The sequence below is a fragment of the Trichosurus vulpecula genome, chromosome 4 (genome assembly GCF_011100635.1).
Source record: "Trichosurus vulpecula isolate mTriVul1 chromosome 4, mTriVul1.pri, whole genome shotgun sequence".
NCBI lineage: Eukaryota > Metazoa > Chordata > Mammalia > Diprotodontia > Phalangeridae > Trichosurus > Trichosurus vulpecula.
The window spans coordinates 367,033,731-367,057,303 of NC_050576.1; the positions used below are offsets into that span (position 1 = coordinate 367,033,731).

At 34.3% G+C, this 23,573-nt stretch overlaps 1 protein-coding gene across 1 annotated transcript in view; it reads right to left on the minus strand.

The window, feature by feature from the left end:
* UGGT2 (UDP-glucose glycoprotein glucosyltransferase 2) overlaps positions 1-23,573 on the minus strand; it is a 256,148-nt gene that overhangs the window by 64,671 nt on the left and 167,904 nt on the right. The window contains exons 28-31 of the mRNA XM_036755774.1: positions 20,492-20,650; positions 19,030-19,115; positions 7,952-8,036; positions 5,401-5,486 (exon numbers count right to left, since the gene is read on the minus strand). Coding sequence (XP_036611669.1) covers positions 5,401-5,486; positions 7,952-8,036; positions 19,030-19,115; positions 20,492-20,650 — 416 coding nt within the window. The remainder of the gene's footprint in view (positions 1-5,400; positions 5,487-7,951; positions 8,037-19,029; positions 19,116-20,491; positions 20,651-23,573) is intronic.

Here is a 23,573-nt window from a genome sequence, read left to right on the forward strand (position 1 = left end):
GATGCTAAAGATGAAAAAGATATAATTTGAAAATTAATTTATTATGTACTTAATCATAAACAACAAGCCCATCTAAACTAATACCCATTAATGACTGAGCATTTATTAACCACCTACTATGGACTAGTATACAAAGACAAAAACGAAACAGCTGCTGCCCTCAAAGAGTTTACATTTTATAAGGAGAAACCACATATACATAAATAAGTATACAAAATATAGAGTAGTTTTTTGTGTCTGTGAAGAGGGCACTAGTAGCTTAAGAAAGGTAAAGTTACTGCTATAGATTGTCACTTGAGTAGAGTTTTTAAGGACAGGAAAGATTCAAGAGTCAAAGGTGAAGTGGGAGATCATTCCAAGGGTGGGGGATAGTCAGTGTGAGAGCAGAGAGCCCAGAGATGGAGTATTACAGCAAGACTGCAGAATGTAGGAAGGGGAGTAATGGGTAGTAAAACTGTGGCTAGGCTGTAAAGAGTTTTAACAGTTAAAGAGAGAAGTTTATACTTGATCTTGGGAGGCATTGGAGTTTAATTGAATGGGAAAGTGACATGGACAGATATGCACTTTGGGAAAATCACTTTGGCAGCTGTGTGTAGAATGAATTGGAGAGAGGAGAGATTTGAGGCAGGAGATCAATTAGCAGAATATTACAACAGGGCAGGCTAGAGGTGATAAGACCATGAACCAGGATGGTGTCTGTGTGAGTAGTGAAAAGGGAATGGCTAGAAAAGCTATGAGGTAGAAATGACAATATTTGGTAACTAATTTTTATACAGCTATGTATATATATATGTATGTATGGCAACATATTTATATATTCAAGTGGTTTAACATTTCTTATTATAAACTTGAAAAATATCAACAATTCTATATAGAAACAACAAAAAAGTTAGACTGAATATGAAACTGTGATCTATTACATATAGCTTGCTTTTAAAATGACATATTAAATTTCATATAGTCATATGTCCTGATTGTGACCCCTTCTGAATTGCTTTCTGCTCTTTTTTTGGTGTATTTTAAAATAATTTCCTTGATGCTCTTTTCTTTTTCTTTTTCTTTTTTTTGCTTCATAACTAATATCTCTCTCTCCATACTCCGCTCCCCAACAAACTTTCCCTTGTAACAAACACATGCATTTCATTAAAATAAATGAGTACATGGACTGAGTCTGAAAATGTAATCTCTGGTCCATCATCTCTCTGTCAAAAGGTAGGATGTATGATTTAACATCAGTTTTTCTGATGTTCTGGTTGGTCACTGCATTGATCATTAGTTCTTAAGTCTTTCAATTTTTTTTCCATTATAATGTTATAGTCATTGCATAAATTGTCTTGGCTCTGTTCATTTTTCTCTGCATCTATTCACAGAAGTCTTCCTAATTTTATCTCAATCTGTTTTTCTCATAATCTCTTATAGCATAATAATATTATTTTATTGTATTCACATACCACTAACTTGTTTAGCTGTTCCTTAAATAATAGGTACCTACTTTGTTTTTGGTTCTTTACTACAAAAAAAGCGCTACAACAAATATTTTCTTACATATGGGTCTTTTCCCTCTTTCATTTGTCTTTTTATGGCGTAGACTCAGCAATGCAATTACTGGGTCAAAGGGTAGTGATGTAAAAAATAAAAATAAATAAAAGAGAGTCAAGGAAACATTTAAACATACACAGAAGGAAGAAAAAAGTTCAGATGGTGACACAAAAAAGCAGAGAAAATTTATTACTATTGTGTTAAACTTAATATTTACTTTAAAAAAACCTATGCAATTCAGTTTCACATACAATTCTCTTTTTGTGGTGTGTATTGAAATGTTCACATTTATTGATGTTTCTCAAAGAAAGCACTCTGCTTTGTATCAGGCCTCTATGTAGACTATAAGTCTTTGGGGCTCACATTCTCTATTCCTGAATGATATTTTCCATCTTTTCTGTGCTGTGTATTAAAGTTACCAAGCATCAAAGTATACATTGATTTAATTTGGAGGGTCTTTTTGAGTTTGTACAATTTCTCTACCTCTTTATCTTCTGTAGCTGATGTTAGCACATAAGCTGCTGCAAATTAAGGGTTTTTTTGTTTTGTTTTGTGAGTAATTAACTGTAATATGAGATGATCATATTGATTATATTGGTAAACATAAAATGATGTTTCTTGTTGATTTTGGACACACAATGAAGCAAACTCTGTTAACTCCTTTATTTGACCCTTCAAGAAGTAAACTGTAAGCCATCTTTCTATTTACCCACAGAGTCCTTCTGTCTTCTGATTATGTTTATGGCAAGAATGTCAAAACTGACAAGATTCAGTTCCTGCAGTAATACAACTGCTCTTTAGTAACTGGAAAAGTGTTTCACATTTATAGTGCTGATAACTAGATTAATGTATAACAGTAATATAGTCAGAAAACATTTTTTTTCCAGGATAAAGTTAAATTTAATACAGAGCTATAAAGATAAAAATGAGAAAAGAAATATAACTATGAAACTAAAGCAACTGCAATCTGTAGTATTTAAATAAATTGACAGTCAAAACAATGGGAAATGTATGGAGAAAAGGACATCAAAACTGATTATACCATAGAGAAGTTTCACCAATGTAAATTAAATGCCACAATGAGACCAGAAATGCCTAAAAACTAATTCTGTCAGCAAATACTTGATCTACCTGTCAAATAGAGAAACACCAACAGTACTTTAGAATATAAAGTCATTTGTAAAATATTATGGTTAAAGATAGTAAAAAGTTAAATGCAATATCACTTCATGAAGGAGCAAGAATCAGTAGAAGGAAAAAAAGTTTAAAATAAGCTTAGTGAGAGATTCAATTATGAAAAGTCATACCAAGAGCATTTAAAGATGAAACTTGAAGGAAAATAACAGAAAGCAAAGATGGAAAAGATCTGCAAAGATTTTTATAATAAATACTTTTCAAAACCTAGGAACAATAGAGCTACCACATTTGTAATCTAACATCACAGTTCTAGATGTTCTTCCTGAAAAGTGGAAATGGTACTGAAGAAACAAAAAAGAGAAAAGTGATTTTACTATCTAACAGGTATACAGAGGAAATCTATATTGAAGGGGACACAATTTTCATGTTGATTCTCTCATTTGGAGATTGGTTCTCATAGTATCCTAAGCAGGAGAAGATAACAAAGGCATGGGGGAAAAACTTTTAAATTTTTATTGTTGTTTTTATTTATTTTAATTTTAATATAATATTTTATTAGTAACAGAAAAGCAGTGTTAAGTTTAGGGCTAGGAAGCCTACCCCACTCCCAAGATCCTCTTTAATTAGTATGCAAATGAAGTTGGATAGGAACAAAAGGCTAAGGGAAAGCAGAGACATACCCCCCCCCCCCCCCCCCCCCCCCCCCCCCCCCCCCCCCGCTTTGCCCTCCTATCTTAGAGGATATAAAGAATAAATTTGATCCTCTTTCTATGGTTTCTGTGTACTGATTAGTTTTCTGGGAGGGAGCATCAGAATAATAATAGTATAAGTTAATATATCTACTTTCTAGTTACAAAGTGTGTTATTTATATTATCTAACTTAATCTCCTAAGCAGCCCTGAAAGATTTCATATTTTTTTAAGAGCATACCAAAAGAGTCATTCTGTGTGATAATTTGACAGAGCTTCATCACTTTTATTGAATTGATAACTTAGTAACACAAGTGTGTGTGTGTGTGTGCCCGTGCGCGCGCGCTCGTGTAATCCAAATTTAAGAGTAATTTTGTTGGGATCAGAGTTGCTCAATTTCAAAAGCTTCTATCTATGTTTTCACAGTTGAGACATGAAGTTAATTACCATTATTGTGATACAGAGAAGTTATAGGTGACTATAAATGTTTTGGCAATCAATTCATCAAACCCAAGCATTAATTAAGTATCTATTAAGCACAAGGCACTGTGTTAAATGCTGAGAATACAAAGACAAAACTGAAATAATCCCTCCCTTCAAGGAGTTTAGGTTCTATTGGGGGAGATATACATACAAAAATATATAACATATACAAGGAAATTTGGAGAAAGGAAGAAAGCATTAGTATCTAGAGGAATTAAGAAAGGCTTAATGTAGAAAGTGGCATTTGAACTGAGTCTTGAAAGAAACTAAGAATTTTCAGAGGTCAAGGTGAGGAATGAGTACATTCTAGACAAAGGGAACAACCAGTCCAAGGTTGTGGAGAGAGACAAAAGGTTATTTATGAAGAACAGTAAGAAAGCCAGTTTGGCTGGACTGTAGTGGTTGTGGAGCAGAGTAATTTGAAATACAGTTGAAGAAGAAATTGAGATCAGATTGTAAAAAGCATAAATGCCTTTTATGGGATAATATGGAATTATTAGATCATCCCAGTTAATTGATTAGCCTAAGAATAGTTCTACATGGAAGGGAAAAAAGGAAGAAAATAAAAAATTATAAACATTAATTAATAAGTTTTATTATGGGATAAAAGGCATTTATTCTCTTCGCAATTTGGTCCCAATCTTCTTTACACATACCAGGTGAGTAAAATTAATAGTGATGTTTTTCATCCATAATGTTCTACCTACTTTGTGGCTTCTGAGAATTCCTAGTTTCTTTCCAGCCTTAGCTCAGCGTACTTCCTACATGAAGCCTTTCCTAAACCCCCCAGGTTGTAGTGCTTTCCCCTCCAAATTATCATATATATTAGATATACTTTTACATGCATATTTATACAATAGGGAGTCAATGGAATTTATTGGGTAGAGAAGTGACAAGGTCAGACCTGAAGTTTAGAAAAATCAGCATTGTAGATGATAGACTGGTATGGTTAGAGACTTGACACAGGGAGACTAATTAGGGGTCTACAGCAATAGTCAAGGAGGGAGATATTGAAAGGCTAAAGTAGAGTGGTTGGCTGTGTAAGTAGGGAGAAGGGGATACATATGAGAGATGTTGTGGAAGGAGAAACTATAAGATTTGGCAACTGATTGGATATGTGGACTGAGAGTGAAGTAAGCCATTTACCATTTCTGGATTTGTTTCCCCATCTTTAAAATGATTTTGTGAAACTATTTAAGGTTTATTTTGAAGTTGAACAAAATAAGTGTGGATTTAAATCCAAGTCACCCATGCATCTCTTCAAAATTTCTTTGTACATTAATGTTGACAGAAAAATTACACTTGTTCTTTTATCCTTACATGTTTAAAAACTCCACTAAAACGGTTATTCTGATAAGTTTGTAAAGAGAGTAACTCTGTTAAAGCTGCCCAATTTATCCATTCATTGGTGCTCATTTCAAATGTGCATTGTATATAAATTGTTAACTCTAAATTTCTCTTAAATGTAATTTTATAAATTTGAATTTCTCTCATAGTTTGGCCTTTTAATAAATTATTTCATAGTAACATATTTGTAACAAATATTAATTACCTTTTAATGGAGTCCCACATTCCTTTTCCTTCTTCATCTTTATCTGTAAGGATATCTTCATCAATTTTATCAGGCCTTTTCTGTACCTGGTTATTGTGACATAATTAATATAAGATTTATTAGTTTAACTTCTTTAATCTTTGATTAAAGGTGAAACATACTAGGAAACTATATAATTCCATGAGAAGTTGAAATAAACATTAAATGACTAAGTTGATGTGAAATCAGGACTTAGTTTTCTGAACACAGTTCTCCATTAACATGTTATCCTCCTGATTTTGAACTTTTATGTGAGTAAAATTTCCTATCTCATTTTCCTCTTCCAATTTAGTTCTGGGCTCAAGACACTATCCATACACAGTAACTGTACAGAACACACATACTGTTTAATTTAGTAAGCTTTCCATTCAACTACATGTCATAGTTTAGGTGATATGCATTTTTCATCCAGTTGTTTCTTGCTCATGTGAGTTGTTAGGCCAGTATCTTTGGAATACACATTATTCTGACTGAAGAGACCCTGTAGTGTTCTGGGGTTTCATGTAATCAGCATAATCTCACTGACAAATGAGTATATGGAGAATCCATCATCAATGTGCGACATATTTCATGGCAGTGGATAACATCATTGGTTGGCAAATGTGTTTCAATAAGATAGAAGATCACTGAAGTTAGATAGTAAGATAGACGATCTCTATAGTTGTATCAAGGAGTCTTATATGATTTTTAACAATAAGGAAACACCTTGGAGGAGACCCTTTAAGGTTCCATTTCACTCTAAATCAAAAAAAAATAAATGTAATACAATATAAATATAAAAACAAACAATTTTTAAAAAAAATCAACCAAGAATAAACACAATGGAATCTTCTGTTCTTTATACCTCTGTGTCAACTATGGGATTATGAAACAATTATCTGCTAAAGAAAATTGTGTTTTCCATAAGAATGTATAACAAAATGCAGAAACTATTCTCATAAAAACTTTCTAGAAATCAGAAACTAGACCTATGGTTCAGTAGTTGTTGGTTTCTTCTCATTGATCTTCTGTTTAAAATGCCATCTGTAATCTTCTCTATTCTTCTGGAATCTTCCTTTCTTCAAGATATTTTGAAAATTGATCCCTGAGTATCAGTTTGTAAATTGTCATGTACTACATATATTTCTCCTGTATGTTTTGCTGAAGTAGAGAAACTTTCCCTATATTCTCAAATGCCATTTCAACTTTCTCATATATATCTATATCTATATCTATCTCTCTATCTCTCTATCTATGTATAAGAGATGGTTCTACTATCATTAATGATGATTGTAGACTACTGTAAAAATATCATAAAATGACTGCAAAATACTATTTTAAAAAGTTTTACAAAGCTTTAAGCTCCAACAAGATTTTTGGGACGTCTCGTGCTGGTGTCTATTATGTATCAGGATTATATGTTGTTTTCCTTATTCCCTTCCATGCAGAAATGTCCTTGGATTGACCTAATTAATTTGGGCTCATGCCAAGAATGGATAGCCATTTCCTGGGTATTTTGTAGAGGGATTTAATGCTTCATTTATTGGTTAGAACTGATAATTGATACTCCTAATTCAAAGATTTTTCTTTCATCATCTATTAGTCAATATTTCAATGTGGAACAGAGCAGATATAGATGTAAATTCACATGAATCATATGGATCTCAGTGCTTGAAACTTCAGTCACTTTTTGCATCCCCCACATGTAAGAAACACTTTGATCTACTTCTTCACCTCTGTTCCTGACGACACATTACTTTAGTTCGAATCGTTTCAATAGCTTGCTACATGTATTCCTTGTTTCTTTTTTCAACTCATCCTGCACATAGCTAACAAATAAATCTTCATCAAACACTATTTTCACCATATTCTTCTCCTACTTAAGAATATTTTCTCATTGTCTAAGTTAAATTTGTCAGCCCACCAAGGCAAAACACCTTCCATCAACTTTCTCCTAGTTCACTTAACCTTATCATAGTGCCTTTCTGTTCCAATCAGTCCAATTTCTTTCCCCACATTTTGCTTATTCTAGCTTCTATGCTCTAACAAGACTACTCATCTGTGTCCTGAAGAATTCCAACTTATACCAAAATAGGTCAAGATTTGACTCAAAACTCGACTCCTTCAAGATGTACTTCTTTATCTCTACCCCATTCCAATCATTTTCTTGTTTTATGTTTTGCACTTATATGTATATTACTTAAAAGCCACTAGAGAGCAGGAAAAAATACATTCTACTTCATTGGTATATCAATAGGGCTTATTGAGTTTAATATGGGATACACTGTTGCTGTTCTATATATTCTTGTTGAATGAAATATTACACATAAATTAATAATGTTAATAGAACCTCAAAAAATCAAGTGAAAAAACTAAATAAGACCATTTTAAGATACATAAGTGATTAACTAATGCATCTACATCCCTATAATAGGATACAGAATATGATACACTCTGATTTTGAAAAGAAATCAAGAGATTTCAGATCATTTACCAAATATGATGCACGTAAAGAATGTTTTGCTTTACATACTTGGACTTTCAGAATCTTGCTTTTGAAGTTGCTTAATACCACAATGACATCATCTACATCTGGTGGAGAGTCTGTTCCTTCATGTCTAAAATTATAAAAATACACAAATATGCAATATATGCTAAATATAAAATATGCTTAAATTATTCATTCCATACTTTCTAATCTCTTTTATGCAACCCCTAGAAACTCATATCCCTAAATATTTTTTTGTGTGATAAAGGAATATGAAAATTTGGGGTCCCATTAAATTTACCCTCAGTATAGAGAAGCAGAGTGAATAATAAATGAATGAACAGAATGAATAAAAGAAATTGACTCAAAATCAGACCCAAGCTGAGCTTACTTTCTGCTTCTGACATCTATGGCCTGTGTGGCTCTAGACACTCTACTTCTCAGTTCCCCTTAACTACGCTGAGACCATAAGTTGCAGAACAAGTGGTGATCTATACTAGTAGAGGGAGTTTCCTCTACTTAAGTTATGTTTGTTAAGGAATGTACAACTATCTACTTGTATGCCAAAAAATCATGTAAACAGAAACTATCATGTTACTATCACAACTATAAAACATTCTTATCTATTCTTTATCTGCTCATTATAGTAGACCTACATTGTCTTATAACTGCTAAGCCTACTTTCATAATCATATATATTATGAGTAATAGATTTTAAAAATTATCTCTCACATAAAACTCCCTATGAATTAGTCTAAATTAGTATGGCTTACTGTATGTCTTAACCCATTATATCATGAGAGGGATATAGATAAAAAGAGGGATGGGTATGAAAAAAACCCCATCACTTTGCCTAGCTTTGCAACAGAATGTTAATGGGAAAGCAAAAAAGAATTGGGGTTTGTCTGCTACTCATGCAAGTGAACATGATATTTCTAAGTCTTTTATTTCCAAGCCACCAAAAACAGGTTTACTGAAGCTTTGCTATAATAACAGGTTTATTAAGGGTTTGCCATAGTAAAGCTAAATCCCCACCAAGGGACATTTTAATTAGTTTCCATCACAGGTCTTACTTGAGTGAAATGTTAGTTTTTTTATCACTCATATTTAACCAGGAAAAATAACTGGGACAACAGACCAACAACAACAAACAATAGCTAGTATTTATATAGTGCTTTAAAGTTTGAAAAGTTTTACAAATATTATCTCATTTTATCCTCACAAAAGCTCTGGGAGCTACATGTTATTATTACCCCTATTTTACAAATGAGGAAACTGAGCCAGGCAGTGGTTAAGTGACTTGCCCAGAGTCACACAACTAGTAAAATATTTGTTCGAGGCTGGATTTGTACCCAAGTCTTTCTGAAACCAGATCTATTGCTTTATCGAATTGTACCACACAGCTACCAAAAAACCAATAACTTGCCAAACATACTAGGATACATTCAATTTGAGGCAACAAATATTTATTAAACATTGACTAGATGAAAGGTATTGTGCTAGGGCACTTCAGACTTTTGCCTTTTGCAGCTTTTAAAATTTATCCCAGTTATGCCATATGAAGTGAGATCTCTCCAGATGCTGAATAATCTCCTGCAGTCTGGTTAGTCTGGGTTTCAGCAGTTTCTTCATAGATGGAGAGAACGCACTTATTTTGAATGCCCTCCTGCACTTTGACTCCATATACTTTTCCCATTAGAGGGTAAAGTCCTTGAGAATTAGTGTGGTGTTCAATCTCTCTCTAGTTATGAGCACAGTAATGTAGTAGATACTTAACAAATATTTGTTGAGTTGACCTTTCCCAGGGTAATTAAAAGACTGACTTTCGGATGTTGATTGACAGGAATCTTATATTGTAACAATAGATAAATCAAGGAGAGAAGAAGAATTTTAAAGTGTAATCACAATGAATGAAATCTGTTTTGGAATGTATTAACATTGCTGCCATCTGAACAGGTTTCTCCCCACCCTGCTATATACTACACTATACTACACAGAAACACAGTTCTATTGCAATGTTGATCAAGAAAAAAGTATACTACATTTTTTATAAATACCCCATTAATTTCAATAACAACAGCAGTAATGATAATAGTAATGATAGCTAGCATTTATATAGTACTTACCATGTGCCAGGCATTGTGCTAAGTGCTTTACAATTATTATCTCATTTGATCCTCACAACAACCGTGGGTGGTAGGTGCTATCATTATCCCCTTTTTTACAGGTGAGGAAATGGAGGCAAATAAGGGTTAAGTGACTTGCCCAGGGTCACACAGTTAGTAAGTGTCTGAGGTGATATCTGAACTCAGATCTTCCTGATTCCAGGACAAGTATTCATCCACTGTGCCACCTAGCGGCCAGTTCATTATACACAAGAAAAAAAAGCCCATTACAAAGATTATGAATTAAAACAAATTTCCACAATGGCCATGTCCAAAAAATAATTGTCTCATTCTGTATTTTGACCTTCACCTCTGTCAGCAGGTAGGTAGCATGTTTCTTCATTAGTCCTCTGGAAACCTGGTTAGTCATAATGCTGATAATAGTTCACAATAGTATTCCATCATATTTATGTAGTATAACTTGTTCATCCAGTCCCCAATTTATGAACACCCCCTCAGACTCCTATTCTTTGCCACCTCAAAGAAAACTATATTGTTGTATATTCTTAGAGTTTGTTCTACTTAAGACCAATCCCTCCATTAATCTACCCTCCCTCTCATTCTCTCTCCCCTTTCCTATTTTCCTGTTGAGTGAAATAAATGTGTTTCTGTGCCCAGTTGTTTATATGTGTATGCATATCTACTTGTATACCTTGATTATGTGTGATAATTTTTCCTAACCTTCCTTTCCTTTTCTCCCCCTTGCCAAGTATATCTCTCTTCCCTTTCTTTTTCCATTGTTATCTTAAGATCAAGATATAACAGGAACACTCTTAAGCCTAGTCTATTTATACTCCTGTGGACCTTGTTGATGGTGGGGCTCAGAGGGGACATTGTCTCATTTCCCCATATTTGAATGCAAATAATTTTTCTTTGTTAGTCCTTCATCATTGTTCATTCATGTTTGCTTTTTTATGTTGCTCCTCTGTGTTTCAACTTGAGTTTCTCTGCAGTTCTGGTACTCTCATCAGGAATGATTGGCAGCTCTCTCATTGAAGATTCACCCCAGCTGCCCTCCTCTCTGCCCCCTCCTCAGCATTATATTGTGGTTTTTTGGTAAGTTCTTTTTTTTTTTGTTCTAAACCTATTTCCTTTGCCTTCTGGACTATCATATTCTAAGTACTTCACTCCTTTAAAGTGATAGCTGTTAAATTATGTATGATTTTGACTTGGTCTCTTCCATGTTTGAATTCTTTCTTCCTGGTTGCTTACAATATTTTTTTCTTTGACCTAGAAGTTCTACATTGTTCCTGGGAGTTTTCTTTTTGGGGTTTCTTTCAGGAGGTGATGGTGGATTTTTTCCATTTTCTCTTTACTCTCTGGGTTTTTTAAAGAATTTTTGCAATAGGCTATCTAGGCTCTTTTTTTGGTCATGGTGTTCAGATAGTTCAATGTTCTTGATTTTTTTTCTCCTCAATCTGGTTTCTAGGTCAATTGGTTTTGCTACAAAATACCTTATGTTTTCTTTTATTTCTTCAGTCTTTTGACTTATGGAATCATTGGATTCCATTTGGTCAATTCTAATTTTCAGGGAATTTGTTGATTGGGCAAGGTTTTGTAACTGTTGTGCCAAGGTGTTAATTGGAAATTCTCTTTCCAATTCTTTCTTCCCTAGCTTTCATTTCTTTTCTATATTTTTAACATTCATTTAAAATTTTTTTTTGAGTTCCAAATTCTCTTCTTCCCTCCTACCCCTTCCCCACTCATTGAGAAGGCAAGCTATATGAGATCAATTATACATGTGAAGTCATGCAATACATTTCCATAATAGCCATGTTGAAAAAAATAATAAAAAGCAAGAACAATAAAGAAAGTGAAAAAAGTATGCTTCAATCTTCACTTACAATTCATCAGATCTCACTCTGGAGGCAGATATTTTTCATCATGAATCCTCTAGAACTGTCTTGAATCATCATATTGATCAGCCTAGCTAAATCTTTCATGTTGATCATTGTAACAATATTAGTAAGCAATGCTATTCTGGTTCTGCCCACTTCACTTCATATCATTTCATATAAATCTCCAGTTTTTCTGAAACCATTTTGCTCATCATTTCCTATAACATAATGGTAGGGTATCCTCTCAATTTATACTTCTTTGCCACCACAAAAAGAGCTGCTATAAATATTTTGGTACATGTAGGTCCTTTTCCTTTTTGTTTTTTTTTTTTTTTGATCTCTTTGGGATACAGAACTAGTAGTGGTATTGGTGGATCAAAAGATATGCATAATTTTATAGCACTTTGGGCATTGTTCTACATCATTCTCCAGAACAGTTGGATCAGTTTACAACTCCAACAGTAGTGCAGTAATGTACCTCTTTTTCCATATCCTCTCTAGCATTTATCATATTCCTTTTCTGTGATGATAGCTAATCTGATAGTTATAAGGTAGTACCTCAGAGTTGTTTAAATTTGAATTTCTCTAATCGGTAGTGATTTGGAGTATTTTAAAATATGATTATTGATAGCTTTGATTTCTTCTTCTGAAAACTGCCTGTTCATACGCTTTAATGTTAATACAATTTGAAGATCTTCCCTACCCCTTAATAGGCCTATGTGACCTGCTTTGAACCTGAGTCACATAAAAGCCTGAGTCACATGAGCCTGGGTTATGAAGGTTGTGATGCCCTCTGGCCCTGAAGAAGTATATATATACTCTGAGGTTAGCATTTTGCTTTGGGGCTCACTCATTGGAAGAATGTTTGTGTGATTTAGCCAGATGAGACTCTGGGTAGCCATTAAGGAACCCCCTGGCTTTGAAAAATCCAGATGCTGGTGCTTTTCTCTCTGGTAATTATGTATGTATTGCTTTTGTTCAGACCATCTTTGCTGTTTGTATTTGCACTGTTTATGTAATTTCTGCTTGAATTTCTGTTTGTATTTTCTCCGAAATTCAGGGTGCTGACTTTTCCCTTGAACTAAGTGAATGATAAATAGAAATATATATATATATATATATATGAAATATATACATATATATTTGAAATATATACATTATATATATATATGTATATACATACATATGTTTGATTAAAGTAAGATTTTTGACCCCATTAAAGTTGCTTTCCTTTAGAAAAGCAGATTGAAGAACCTATACTAGCAGCCCTCCCGTATACTGGTGTTATTGGAGTTACACCCCCACAGCAGCTGCAAGTAGTATTGTTGTTACATATGCTCTAACCAGTTATCATTTAGGGATTGCCTCATAATTCTACAAATTTGGCTCAGTTCCTTATATATTGAGAAATGAGGTCTTTATCAGAGAAACTTGCTGTAAAGTTTTCCCACAGTTTCCTGCTTTCCTTCTAATTTTGGCTATATTAGTTTTATTTGTGCAAAATATTTTTAATTTTATGTAATCAAATTTATCCATTTTACTTCCCACAATCCTCTCTATCTCTTGTATGGTCACAAACTCTTCCATCATCCATAGATCTGACAAGTAAATTTTCCCATGCTCCCCTAATTTATTTGTGCCATCATTTTTTATGCCTAAATCATGTACCCATTTTGAACTTATCTTGCACAGTGGTGTGAGATATTAGTCTATACTGAGTTTGTGCCAAAATACTTTCCAGTTTTGCCAGCAATTTTTGTCAATTGGTGAGTTTTTGTTTCCAACATGTGGCTCTTTGGGTTTATCTAAAACTAGATTGCTATGATCATTTACTTATCTGGGTTTTATATATAATCTATTCCACTGTCCCATCACTCCATTTCTTAGCCAGTGTCAGATTATTTTGATGATTTGACCACTTTCTAATATAACTTCAAATCTGGTACTGCCAGGTCTCCTTCCTTCACATTTTTTTTTCATCAATTTCTTTGACATTATTGTTACCCTTTTTTCTTTCAGATGAATTTATTTTTCCTAGCCCTATAAAATAATTCTTTCATAGTTTGGTTGGTATGACACTGAATAAGTAAATTAATCTAGGCAAAATTGTCATTTTTGTTATATTGACTTGTTCTATACATGGGCAATTATTATTTTTCTAATTGTTTAGATTTGTCTTTATTTGTATAAAAAGTGTTTTATAACTGTGCTCATATAATTTCCGGGTTTATCGTGGCAAGTAGAATCCCAAGTATTTTATAATGTCTGCAGTTATTTTAAATGGAATTCCCCTTTCTATCTCTTCCTTCTGAGCTGTGTTGATAATATACAGAAATTATGATATGTGGGTTTATTTCATATATTGCAACTTTGCTAAAGTTGTTAATTGTTTCAACCAGCTTTTTTAGTTGGTTCTCTATGTTTCTCTAAATATAACATCAAATCATCTGCAAAGAGTGATAGCTTTGCTTCCTCATTGCCTATTTTCTCATTTCTTTTCTATTTTTTTCCTCAAGAGCTCTCATTTCATTTACAAAACATTCTGGAACTCTTGCTTCATCTCATCTGGAATTCTAGTTGAATTTTTGTATTTTTCCCTATGGCATTGCTTGTAGATGTTTTGGAGTCATTCTCTTCTTCTGTGTCTGTGTCTTAAGGGTCCCTGATGTCATAAAAGTTCATTATGGGGGGAGTCTTTTTTGGTTTGCCCATTTTTTTTATAGCATACTTCTTGTCTTTGGCCTTAGGGCCTAGCTCTTTCATACTTCTAGAGGGAAGGTTGATCCCATTGCTGCTTTCTTAGGCATATTGAATGTTATGTTATTGCCAGATCTCAGGGACAGATTACAGACAGCTTCCAGTTCTCCCAAAGTGGTCTATTCTACTTTCCCACAAATTTTAGGAATCCCACCCCTGGTGATCACCTGAGGCATCTGGCCCATCCTAGTCTACTCAGTAATCCCTTTAACTATCCTTTCATTGTGGACCCATTACTTAACTCTTTTCATTGTCTGCACCTGGCCCACCCCAGGCTACTTGCCACTCCTTAATCCCATCCAGATCTTCTCAGAGTCTTTTTCTGTATAGAAGTACCAATCTTATCTCCACTGCACTATGCAGATTCTTAGAATCTCCCCACTTCTATTTGTGATACAATAAACCTTGTTACTCTGAAAAAAAAAGTGGTCTGTTCCAGGGCAAAGTCTGTTTGCTCTCTTACTTGAAATCCACAAGTTCCTGACCTAGTTTTGAGTTTATTCAAAAGTAGACCCCTGTTGGACTTCACTCCTATGAGCTAGCTGGAAAGCTCTGTTGTTTCAGAGTGGCATAATTGCATGATAGCCCTTTGGAGCCTCTGGAGTCCTCTCTTCGTTATTCCTCTACTGATTGGACTAGATACTGGAAATGAAACCTTCATCTGAATCTGGGGTCTGAATCAAACTACTGCTGATGGCTTTTCAACTTCCTCCTTTCTTGGCTCATTGTCCAGGGCCTCAGTATCCAAGGACACCACTTCTATATGCACATCCCTTTCTCATTCCACCCTGGATCAGTGACCCAAAACTGGGTTTTGTCTGATGAAGCTGCCAGTTCACACTCATCCTCACCCCCAGTATCTGCAGACCTTTTTGTCTCCCCCTAGCTGAGCTAGATTAAAAGGCATTGTAACTTTTTCTGGATTTTCATATCAGGATTTGGGTTGGTCCATTTTGTAGCTATATTTGGAGGAGTTTGTAGGTAGGAACTCACCGCTTTGCTTCTTACCATTCTGCCATTTTGGCTTTTTACAATTTATCAGCATTAGTATCTTACAGATCATGACAGTGTTAAAAAAAATTCCTCATTTCAACAACCATCTTGATCATGTCAATGTTGCTCAACAACCAATTATTCTCTAATTAATAACAATACTTATGAAAATAGTTGAGAGATTTGTGTTTTGATATAGTGATAAGAAGAATTCAGTCAAAATAATTTCTCTAAGAAGCCTCCCATTATTAATGCTGTAACACTTTTAGCTTGCTTATCTTGCATTCCCTTTGTACTTATATAGCTTCCATATGTTACATTGCAATTACTTGCAAATATCCTTAACCCTTTCAATGCATTCCTAAGCAGATTATAGGTTTAAGAGGGTGAGAAATACATCTTACATATTTTTCATTATTATTAAAGGAATACAATCTGAAATCTAAAGTGATCATTAAGAGACAGCATTTTTTTTATCAAGTTCAGGTTATGACAGACTAACTTTATTTCCTTTCTAGATGAGAGAATGTACATTAGGAGAATCAAGGAAATGTTTTATATACAGTTTATTTAAGTTTAAGCAAAGTATTTGACAAAATTTCTTGTGCCATCTAAATGAAGAGAAGTAGACTAGAGAGTAGAAGAATTAGGTGGATTTCAAACTATCTCAATGACCAGACCTAAAGAGTAGTCATTAGAGGGCAATATCTACTTGCAAAGAGGTCTTCATTCAAATGCCTCAGAGATTTTTACTCAACTGTTTAACATTGATTATCCTTGTCTAAAGGCACAGATGACAAAAAGCCAGGAGGGATAACTAATGCAATGGATGAGAGGATTAGGTTTTATAAAGGCTTAACCGGCTAAGCTAATAGGCTGAATCAAATAATATGAAATTTAATAAGGGTAAATATAAATTTTATACTTGGGTTCAAAAAACTTATCCTTACAAATACAAGCATGGCTAGGTTGCAAACAGTTTCCTAACTGTTCCTTCTAAATAAACTTGTTTGGAGGTCAATTTACTGCTTTAACTACTTTTATCTGTCTGTCTCCAAACCAAAATTTGGAATGAGTATTAGATCAACTCAGGAGTGAGAGACGTAATGAAGAAAAAAGATGAACACAGATATTGGTAGCAGCTAGTAAGCAAGAAGTTTAGTCACAGGTCAATGGAGGTCTGTGACAGATATGCTAAGATATATTTGTTATATCAGTAGATGCTCCAATATAATGTGGTGAGAATAAAGGTATGATTGTGAATTCCCTTGATAATAAGGACAAAGTCAGTTGAAGAAACACATGATTTTCTCATTCATTTTATATTTTGTAGCTAAAGAAAATTTCTCAGAAAAATTTTGATCCTGAAAGTACACTTAGAAATGCTTCAGTCATATTGGCACATATATACTATTCCTAGACCTGAATTATACAAACTTAAACATACAAAAATAAAAGTTATACCTAGAGTCTAACCTGTAGATAATGTCAACCAATAGTCATAAAATTTAACAGTAGTCAGACCCTGACAACCAATGGTAAGATTATCTAACTAATATTGATATTAGTTCCTAGATAACCCTCAACTCTGACATTTACCTTTTTTATGCTAAAGGTTTATATTCTGTCTGAAAAAACAAGAAGTTTCATATTTATCTTTTTATTGGGGTATTTGATAAGTTTGGAAAATTTATTTAAAGTATCTGGGAAATTTCCTAATTGTATAAACATACTTCCCCAACACCTCCAGTCATGTAGTCTCCTCTATGACTGTTGTCTCTACTCCCTTGTGAGCTGAAAATTAGACGGTGACCTTGGAAATACTCTGGGTTTTGAGAGCTTGGTTTTAGGCCTCAACAGCACTTCCTGGACATTGCCAGTTATGCCACTATGAGTGTACTACCCAATCTCCTTTTTATCTTCCTCTACTAGAATATAAACTCATTGAGGACAAGGATTATCTTGTTTATTTTTTATTCGTAACCCTAGCACTTAGCACAGTACCTGGCAAATGGCAAGCACTTAATGTTTTTTTCCTATCTCTCTAAAATAGAACAAATATTCATTAAAATGTTTATACAATGTTTATACATCTATGTATGTTACATAAGTGAAATAAGAGATAGCAGAATGGGTTTTAACACAACAGAAGGAATTATACTTACCATGATAAAAAATATGATAAACAATTGAACATATACACTCACAGTTTACTTAAACTGACAGATGTTAAAATTAGTGGTTTACAACATCAAAAGCATTTCCTTGTCTTTAGAGAAAAAACATTTCAATGTTAGATTTTCCCGGGAATGATTTTGTTCGATTTATATGTCGAAAAATTTATCATGATTATATATTGACTAAGGTACTATAGTGAAATCATTTGCAATCAAGACTTGCCTGCCCTATCACCTTACAAAAGCCTTCCATAACTAGCTGAATAATGACAGTACTAAGACTTAAGAGGGAAAAAAATGCTTGATTTTGGTCATACCTATAGAAAAAGTAAAAATAAAAGTGAATCAAGTTTTGTAGTCCATGGTGATGAGTAAAACTGATGAAGTGTAAACTTTAACCAACTCTCATTTGCATATTGCCAATATTATTATGCTAAAGGTTATGACTGTATAGTACTGATAATATAAAAATATTTAAAGTCAATGGATCACAGATTTAAGGTTTCCTTTTTTCTTTCTGTTTTCGATGAGGGCATTGGGATAGAAAATAAAAGCTTGTAGATTAAAAGATTAGAACTAGAAGGCATCTGAGAGAGGTGAAACTACCTAATATACAGATGAGGAAACTGAGTCCCAAAGAGGTTAAATGATTTGCTGAATGTCACAAGGTAAATTGCCTGTTTTATAAAACTTATATTGGTCATATTCACAAAATATTAATTTTATCTCTATCTTTATCACTAACTACTTTAACAGTTTTGGTCCTGAATTGTTGATTTGACATTCAACATTTAAATTCTTTACCAGCCTCACTAGTCTACATATCTGCAAAGTTACAAAATCATAAATACCAAGGAAAAGTTAACAATGAATGGCTTTTTCTAGTATGTGAAACCTCTTTGTTTCCACATGTTCCTTGGCAAAATTTTGGTGGTCAAAGACAAGAAGGATGAGGAATGTATTCTGTATGAGAGAGTAGGGTCAAAGATGATTTGTAGGTTTCAGACTAGGATGGCTGACAGCACAGTGAGGAAAGTGAGGTGGGTCAGGGGGAGGGGAATAATAAGTTTAGTTCTGCCAAACCCATTAAAGCTAAGGACCATTTTCCTATATGTTATTATGCAATTGTAATAACTTTCTTGTAAAAGCCAGAAAATAAGATGATCATGTTATTCCAAAATAGGATTACTTACATAGTTATCTGGTAAATATCTTCAGATTTCCCTTGACGTAATCTCAGAATCCAAGCACCAGGGTTTGCTTTTAATTGAAAATATCCCTTACGAGAAAAGAGAATCATCAAATCAGAGTACTGTGAATAGACTTAAATGTCCAAGGGGACAGTTATTAGGTAGGAATAATGATATCATACATAGTGTAGGGGTTTAATAAAGGGTTTTTTTTAAATTGGGTTGGAAGGAACCTTTCAATCTAATCTAGTTTATACCTCTACCTCTAAGCAGGATTGCACTAGAAACCATAATTCATGTTTAAGTAATTCTAGAAGATTCTAATTTTCCCCAGTAAAATGTTACAACACCAAGATGCTCCTTCTCCTTTAATGAATATATTCCTAATATCATTCAGTTTTGTTCCCTGAAAACTGATCTACAGTGATAAAATAAAGATTATTTAACCATATTAATATAAAATCTATTAAGATTAAGGGTCAGTTACTACTTACACTTCTAATTAAACTTCTCAATTGTTCTTTTGTTTATGGAACACACAAAATATAGGTATTCTTTCATTTTTATCTTAGTACCTCAGTGTTCAACTGTACTATTAATAGATCTTGGACATGCTTGTAAGAATGCAGATCTGTTGATCTAATTAATTAATGAAAGAGACTGCCCATCCTTCTATCTTTGCCCTCTCAAATCTTACCCATCTCATTATGGCTATTTCAATGGTCACCTCACTCAGAAAATCTCTCCTAATTTCCCTAACCGGAAAAGATTTTTCCTTTCTTCTTAGACATTAAATAACCCTTTGTATTTCTCCTATGGCATTAATATTTAACAGTATGGTGATACTTAAGTATTGTACTCCAATGCTTCACTGTAGCACAAACATGATGCAGAGTTCTTGAACACCACCTGATTGATGCATAAATGCAGACAGACTGTACGTACCAACCTGAAAAACTTTGAGTCCTAGAATGCCAGGCAACTGTTTAGCTTCTAAGTAATGATTTCTTTGAACACATCACCCACAAAAGATGGGCTATGATTTGGACTTGTGGAGGAAATAGAACTCATGACTCCATTATAGTTATTTATCTTTATAAATGTTACATTCTCTCTGCTAGATTAGGAGCTCAATAAAGACCAACCATATGTTAATTATCTCTGTATTTCTCCCAGGATCTAGCAAACTATTCTGCACAATTTTTTGTAAGGCAGTGGTGATTTCATCTATTTGGGTGGTGTTAGCTGTGGAAGCTTCTTCAGCTTATGCAAATAGGCAACTGATAGCCTGGAGCAAGGAGTTAAGGGCCTTGCCCAAGTTCAAACAGTTGATTTGTGCAAGAAGAGCTTAATCCTAGGTCTCCCTGACTTTACCATGATACCTATCTATTATATACAAATGAGGTGCTTAATAAATGTTGAATTAGTTGATATGGGAAAATAACTACTTCTACACAATACTCACAAGATTGGCCATCACAATGGTATCAACCATAACAGGATTCTTTTTCATGCCTAGAGTAAACTGAAGTCCCCGAGGAGGTTGTCCAGTAGTTTCATCAAAGCAATGTCCTTCAAGCAGTAGATATTCTAGTTCATATTCTGCTGTGACAATTCCTTCAATCTATGAAGATAATATTTTACACTTCAAGTAGGGCATTTTCATCTCTCACAATATGAATTCCATAAGCCAGAAATAGTTTTATCAATATGTAATGAAAGGGAAGAGTATTTATAATCAATTTCATCCTTTTTTTGGAAATCTTTTGGTTTTTGATAGATTATGGAACTGTATAAATTTCTAGATTAGTCCTAAAGAGCAAACATCATCACCTTTCTATCCCATGATATTAACATTACAGTATCCCATTTCAGGGAACAAAACCATCTTGGCTTATGTAATAAATGGTAAGGCAAAGAAGCTGTGGAACAGAAAGATATACTGTGTATTTAGTATTGAAGGGTCAAATTGAATATGAAGATTTGGGCTGAGAATCCGTATCTTCTAATGATCTCTTTTCTTTTTAATGATCTCAAATCTAATGTCACTCTCACCACCTTCATCCTTCTTGACTTGTCTATAGCTTTTATCACTGGCTGATCACCTTCTTCTCTTTGATATTGTCTTCTTTCCAGTTTTTTAGGACTACTCTCTCCTGGTTCTCCTCCCACCCATCTGATGATACTTTCTCAGTTTCCTTTGCTGACTATTCATCCAGGTTATGCAAGCTAATCATGAATATCTCTTTGGCTCTGTGTTGAGACCTATTTTTATCTCCTTATATATTACTTTGCTTAGTTATCTCATTAGCCATAAATTCAATTATCATCTCTATGCAGATGATTCTCAGATCTACTTTTCCAGCTCCAACTTCTCTCCTGACTTCTAGTCTCACATCTCTAATTGCCTATTGGACATCTTGAACTGACCCTCATCACCTGGACATACCTGGACTATTTCAAAATCTTATGGTTGGACTCCCTTACTCAAGTCTTTCTTCACTACAGTCCATCTTCCACACAGTTGCCAAATCAATCTTCCTAAAGTGGAGGTATAATCATGTAACACTGCCCCACCTCCCCTTTTCAATAAACTCCAGTGGCTCTCTCTTCCATGGTCAAATATAACTTCTTTTTGTTTGGCTTTTAAAGCCCTTTATAACCTGGCCCTCTCCTTCCTTTCTAGTCTTCTTAAACCTTATTCTTCTTCACATACTCTGCGATACAGTGGCCTTGCTGTTCTTTACAGAAGACTTTCCATTTCCTGACTGCATATTTTCATAAGCTGACCCCATACCTGCAATTTTCTCCCTCCTCATCTCTGCCTTCTGACTTCCTTCAAAACTCAGCTAAAATCATATCTTCTGCAAGAATTCTTTCTAGGTCCCCCTTAAAACTTATGCCTTCCCTCTTCAATTATCTTCAATTTGTCCTTACAGATTTTGTTTGTAAAGATCATGTTATCTTCCAGACTAAATTTTGAGCTCCATGAGGTCAGAGACTACCTTTTTGTAGTTCTTCGTATCCCCAACAACTGATATGGCACATAGTAGTGCTTAATAAATGCTTATTGGTTTGATGACCAAAAGACAAGGATGTAAAAACAGAAGGATGTACTCTAGCTACAGCATTAAAGAGACAACTTGAGTATAACTATTTGGACTAGCAATACTCTTAAGGAATACATGAATAAATTCTGGTTTAGATTTTCCCTGAAGGGTCCAAATCTATGATTCCAAAGGATGTCCTGAGAATTCTAGCTTGCCTGTAGAAGGGGAAGGAGGGTTCCCAAAGAGCCAGAATTGAATTGGATCTCTCAAAATCTATTTTTAAATGGAGCAAAATCAATCTGATGAAACAGAACAGAAGTATGAACTGAATTTTGATGATATTTATACTTGGCGTATGAATAATGCCAGGAAAATATATATTAGGCAGCTGAGTATCATAGTGACTAGAATGCTGGACTTAGAGTCAGGAAGACCTGAGTTCAAATTCAGTCTCAGACATTTACTAAATGTGTGACCCAGGGCAAGCCACTTAACTGTTCTATATTTCAGTTTCTTGATCTATAAAATGGGGATAATGATAACAACTATCTTACAGGGCTGTTGAGAAGATCAAATGAGATAGTATTTTTAAAGGACATTTTAAAATGCTATATAAATGCTAGCTATTATTAGGAACACAAACCTGAATTAGTTGGAAAACATGGCCATATTCTCTGAGGGAGAGGCAAAAGGAGAAGAGAAGCAGAGGAACCCTGTTCTGGCCAGGTACTATAGCAGAGAACTCTGTGGTGCAGACTTGGAAGCCTATCAGAAGGGAACTCCGGTGTGGGTACAGTCCTGTCTTTAGAGTTAAAGGACCTGAACTGAAGTACTTCCCCCTGTGACTTGTATGATCTTGGGCAAGTCATTCAACCCTTATGGGTCTCAGTTTCTTCATCTGTAAAATGAGGGGAATGAACTAAAGGGATTCAAAAGTCCCTTCCAGCTCGACTCCTATGATCCTATGAAGGGGGAAAAAGGATGGCTAGTGGGGAAAGGGAAGGAGACATTTCAAATACACAGAACTATGAGCTAGTAGTATGGCATTGTCAGAATGCAAAGGGGAAAAAAACAGGAAAATATCTATCAAGGCAAGAGTCTAAGTTACATGGTGTAATGGCAATCAAAGTGGGAATTTTTGCTGGCTTTTTTTTGGAGTGCTTCTCAGTACTAAGGAAATCAGGTGCCTTTGATTGAATCTTTGAATCAAGAGTCCTTGATTGGAAATCGTATATATATACTCTGAGGTTAGCATTTTGCTTTGGGGCTCACTTATTGAAAGAGTGTTCATGTGATTTGGCCAGATGAGACTCTGGGTAGCTGTTAAGGATCCCCCCAGCTTTGAAAACCCAGATGTTGGTGCTTCTCTCTCTGGTAACTGTATGTATTGCTATAGTCAGACAGTTAGAAGTCTGTTGATTTGTGTTATTTTTTCTGTTTGTAATTTCTGTTTGTATTTGCTCTGAAGTTCAGGGTGCTGACTTTCCCCTGAACTAA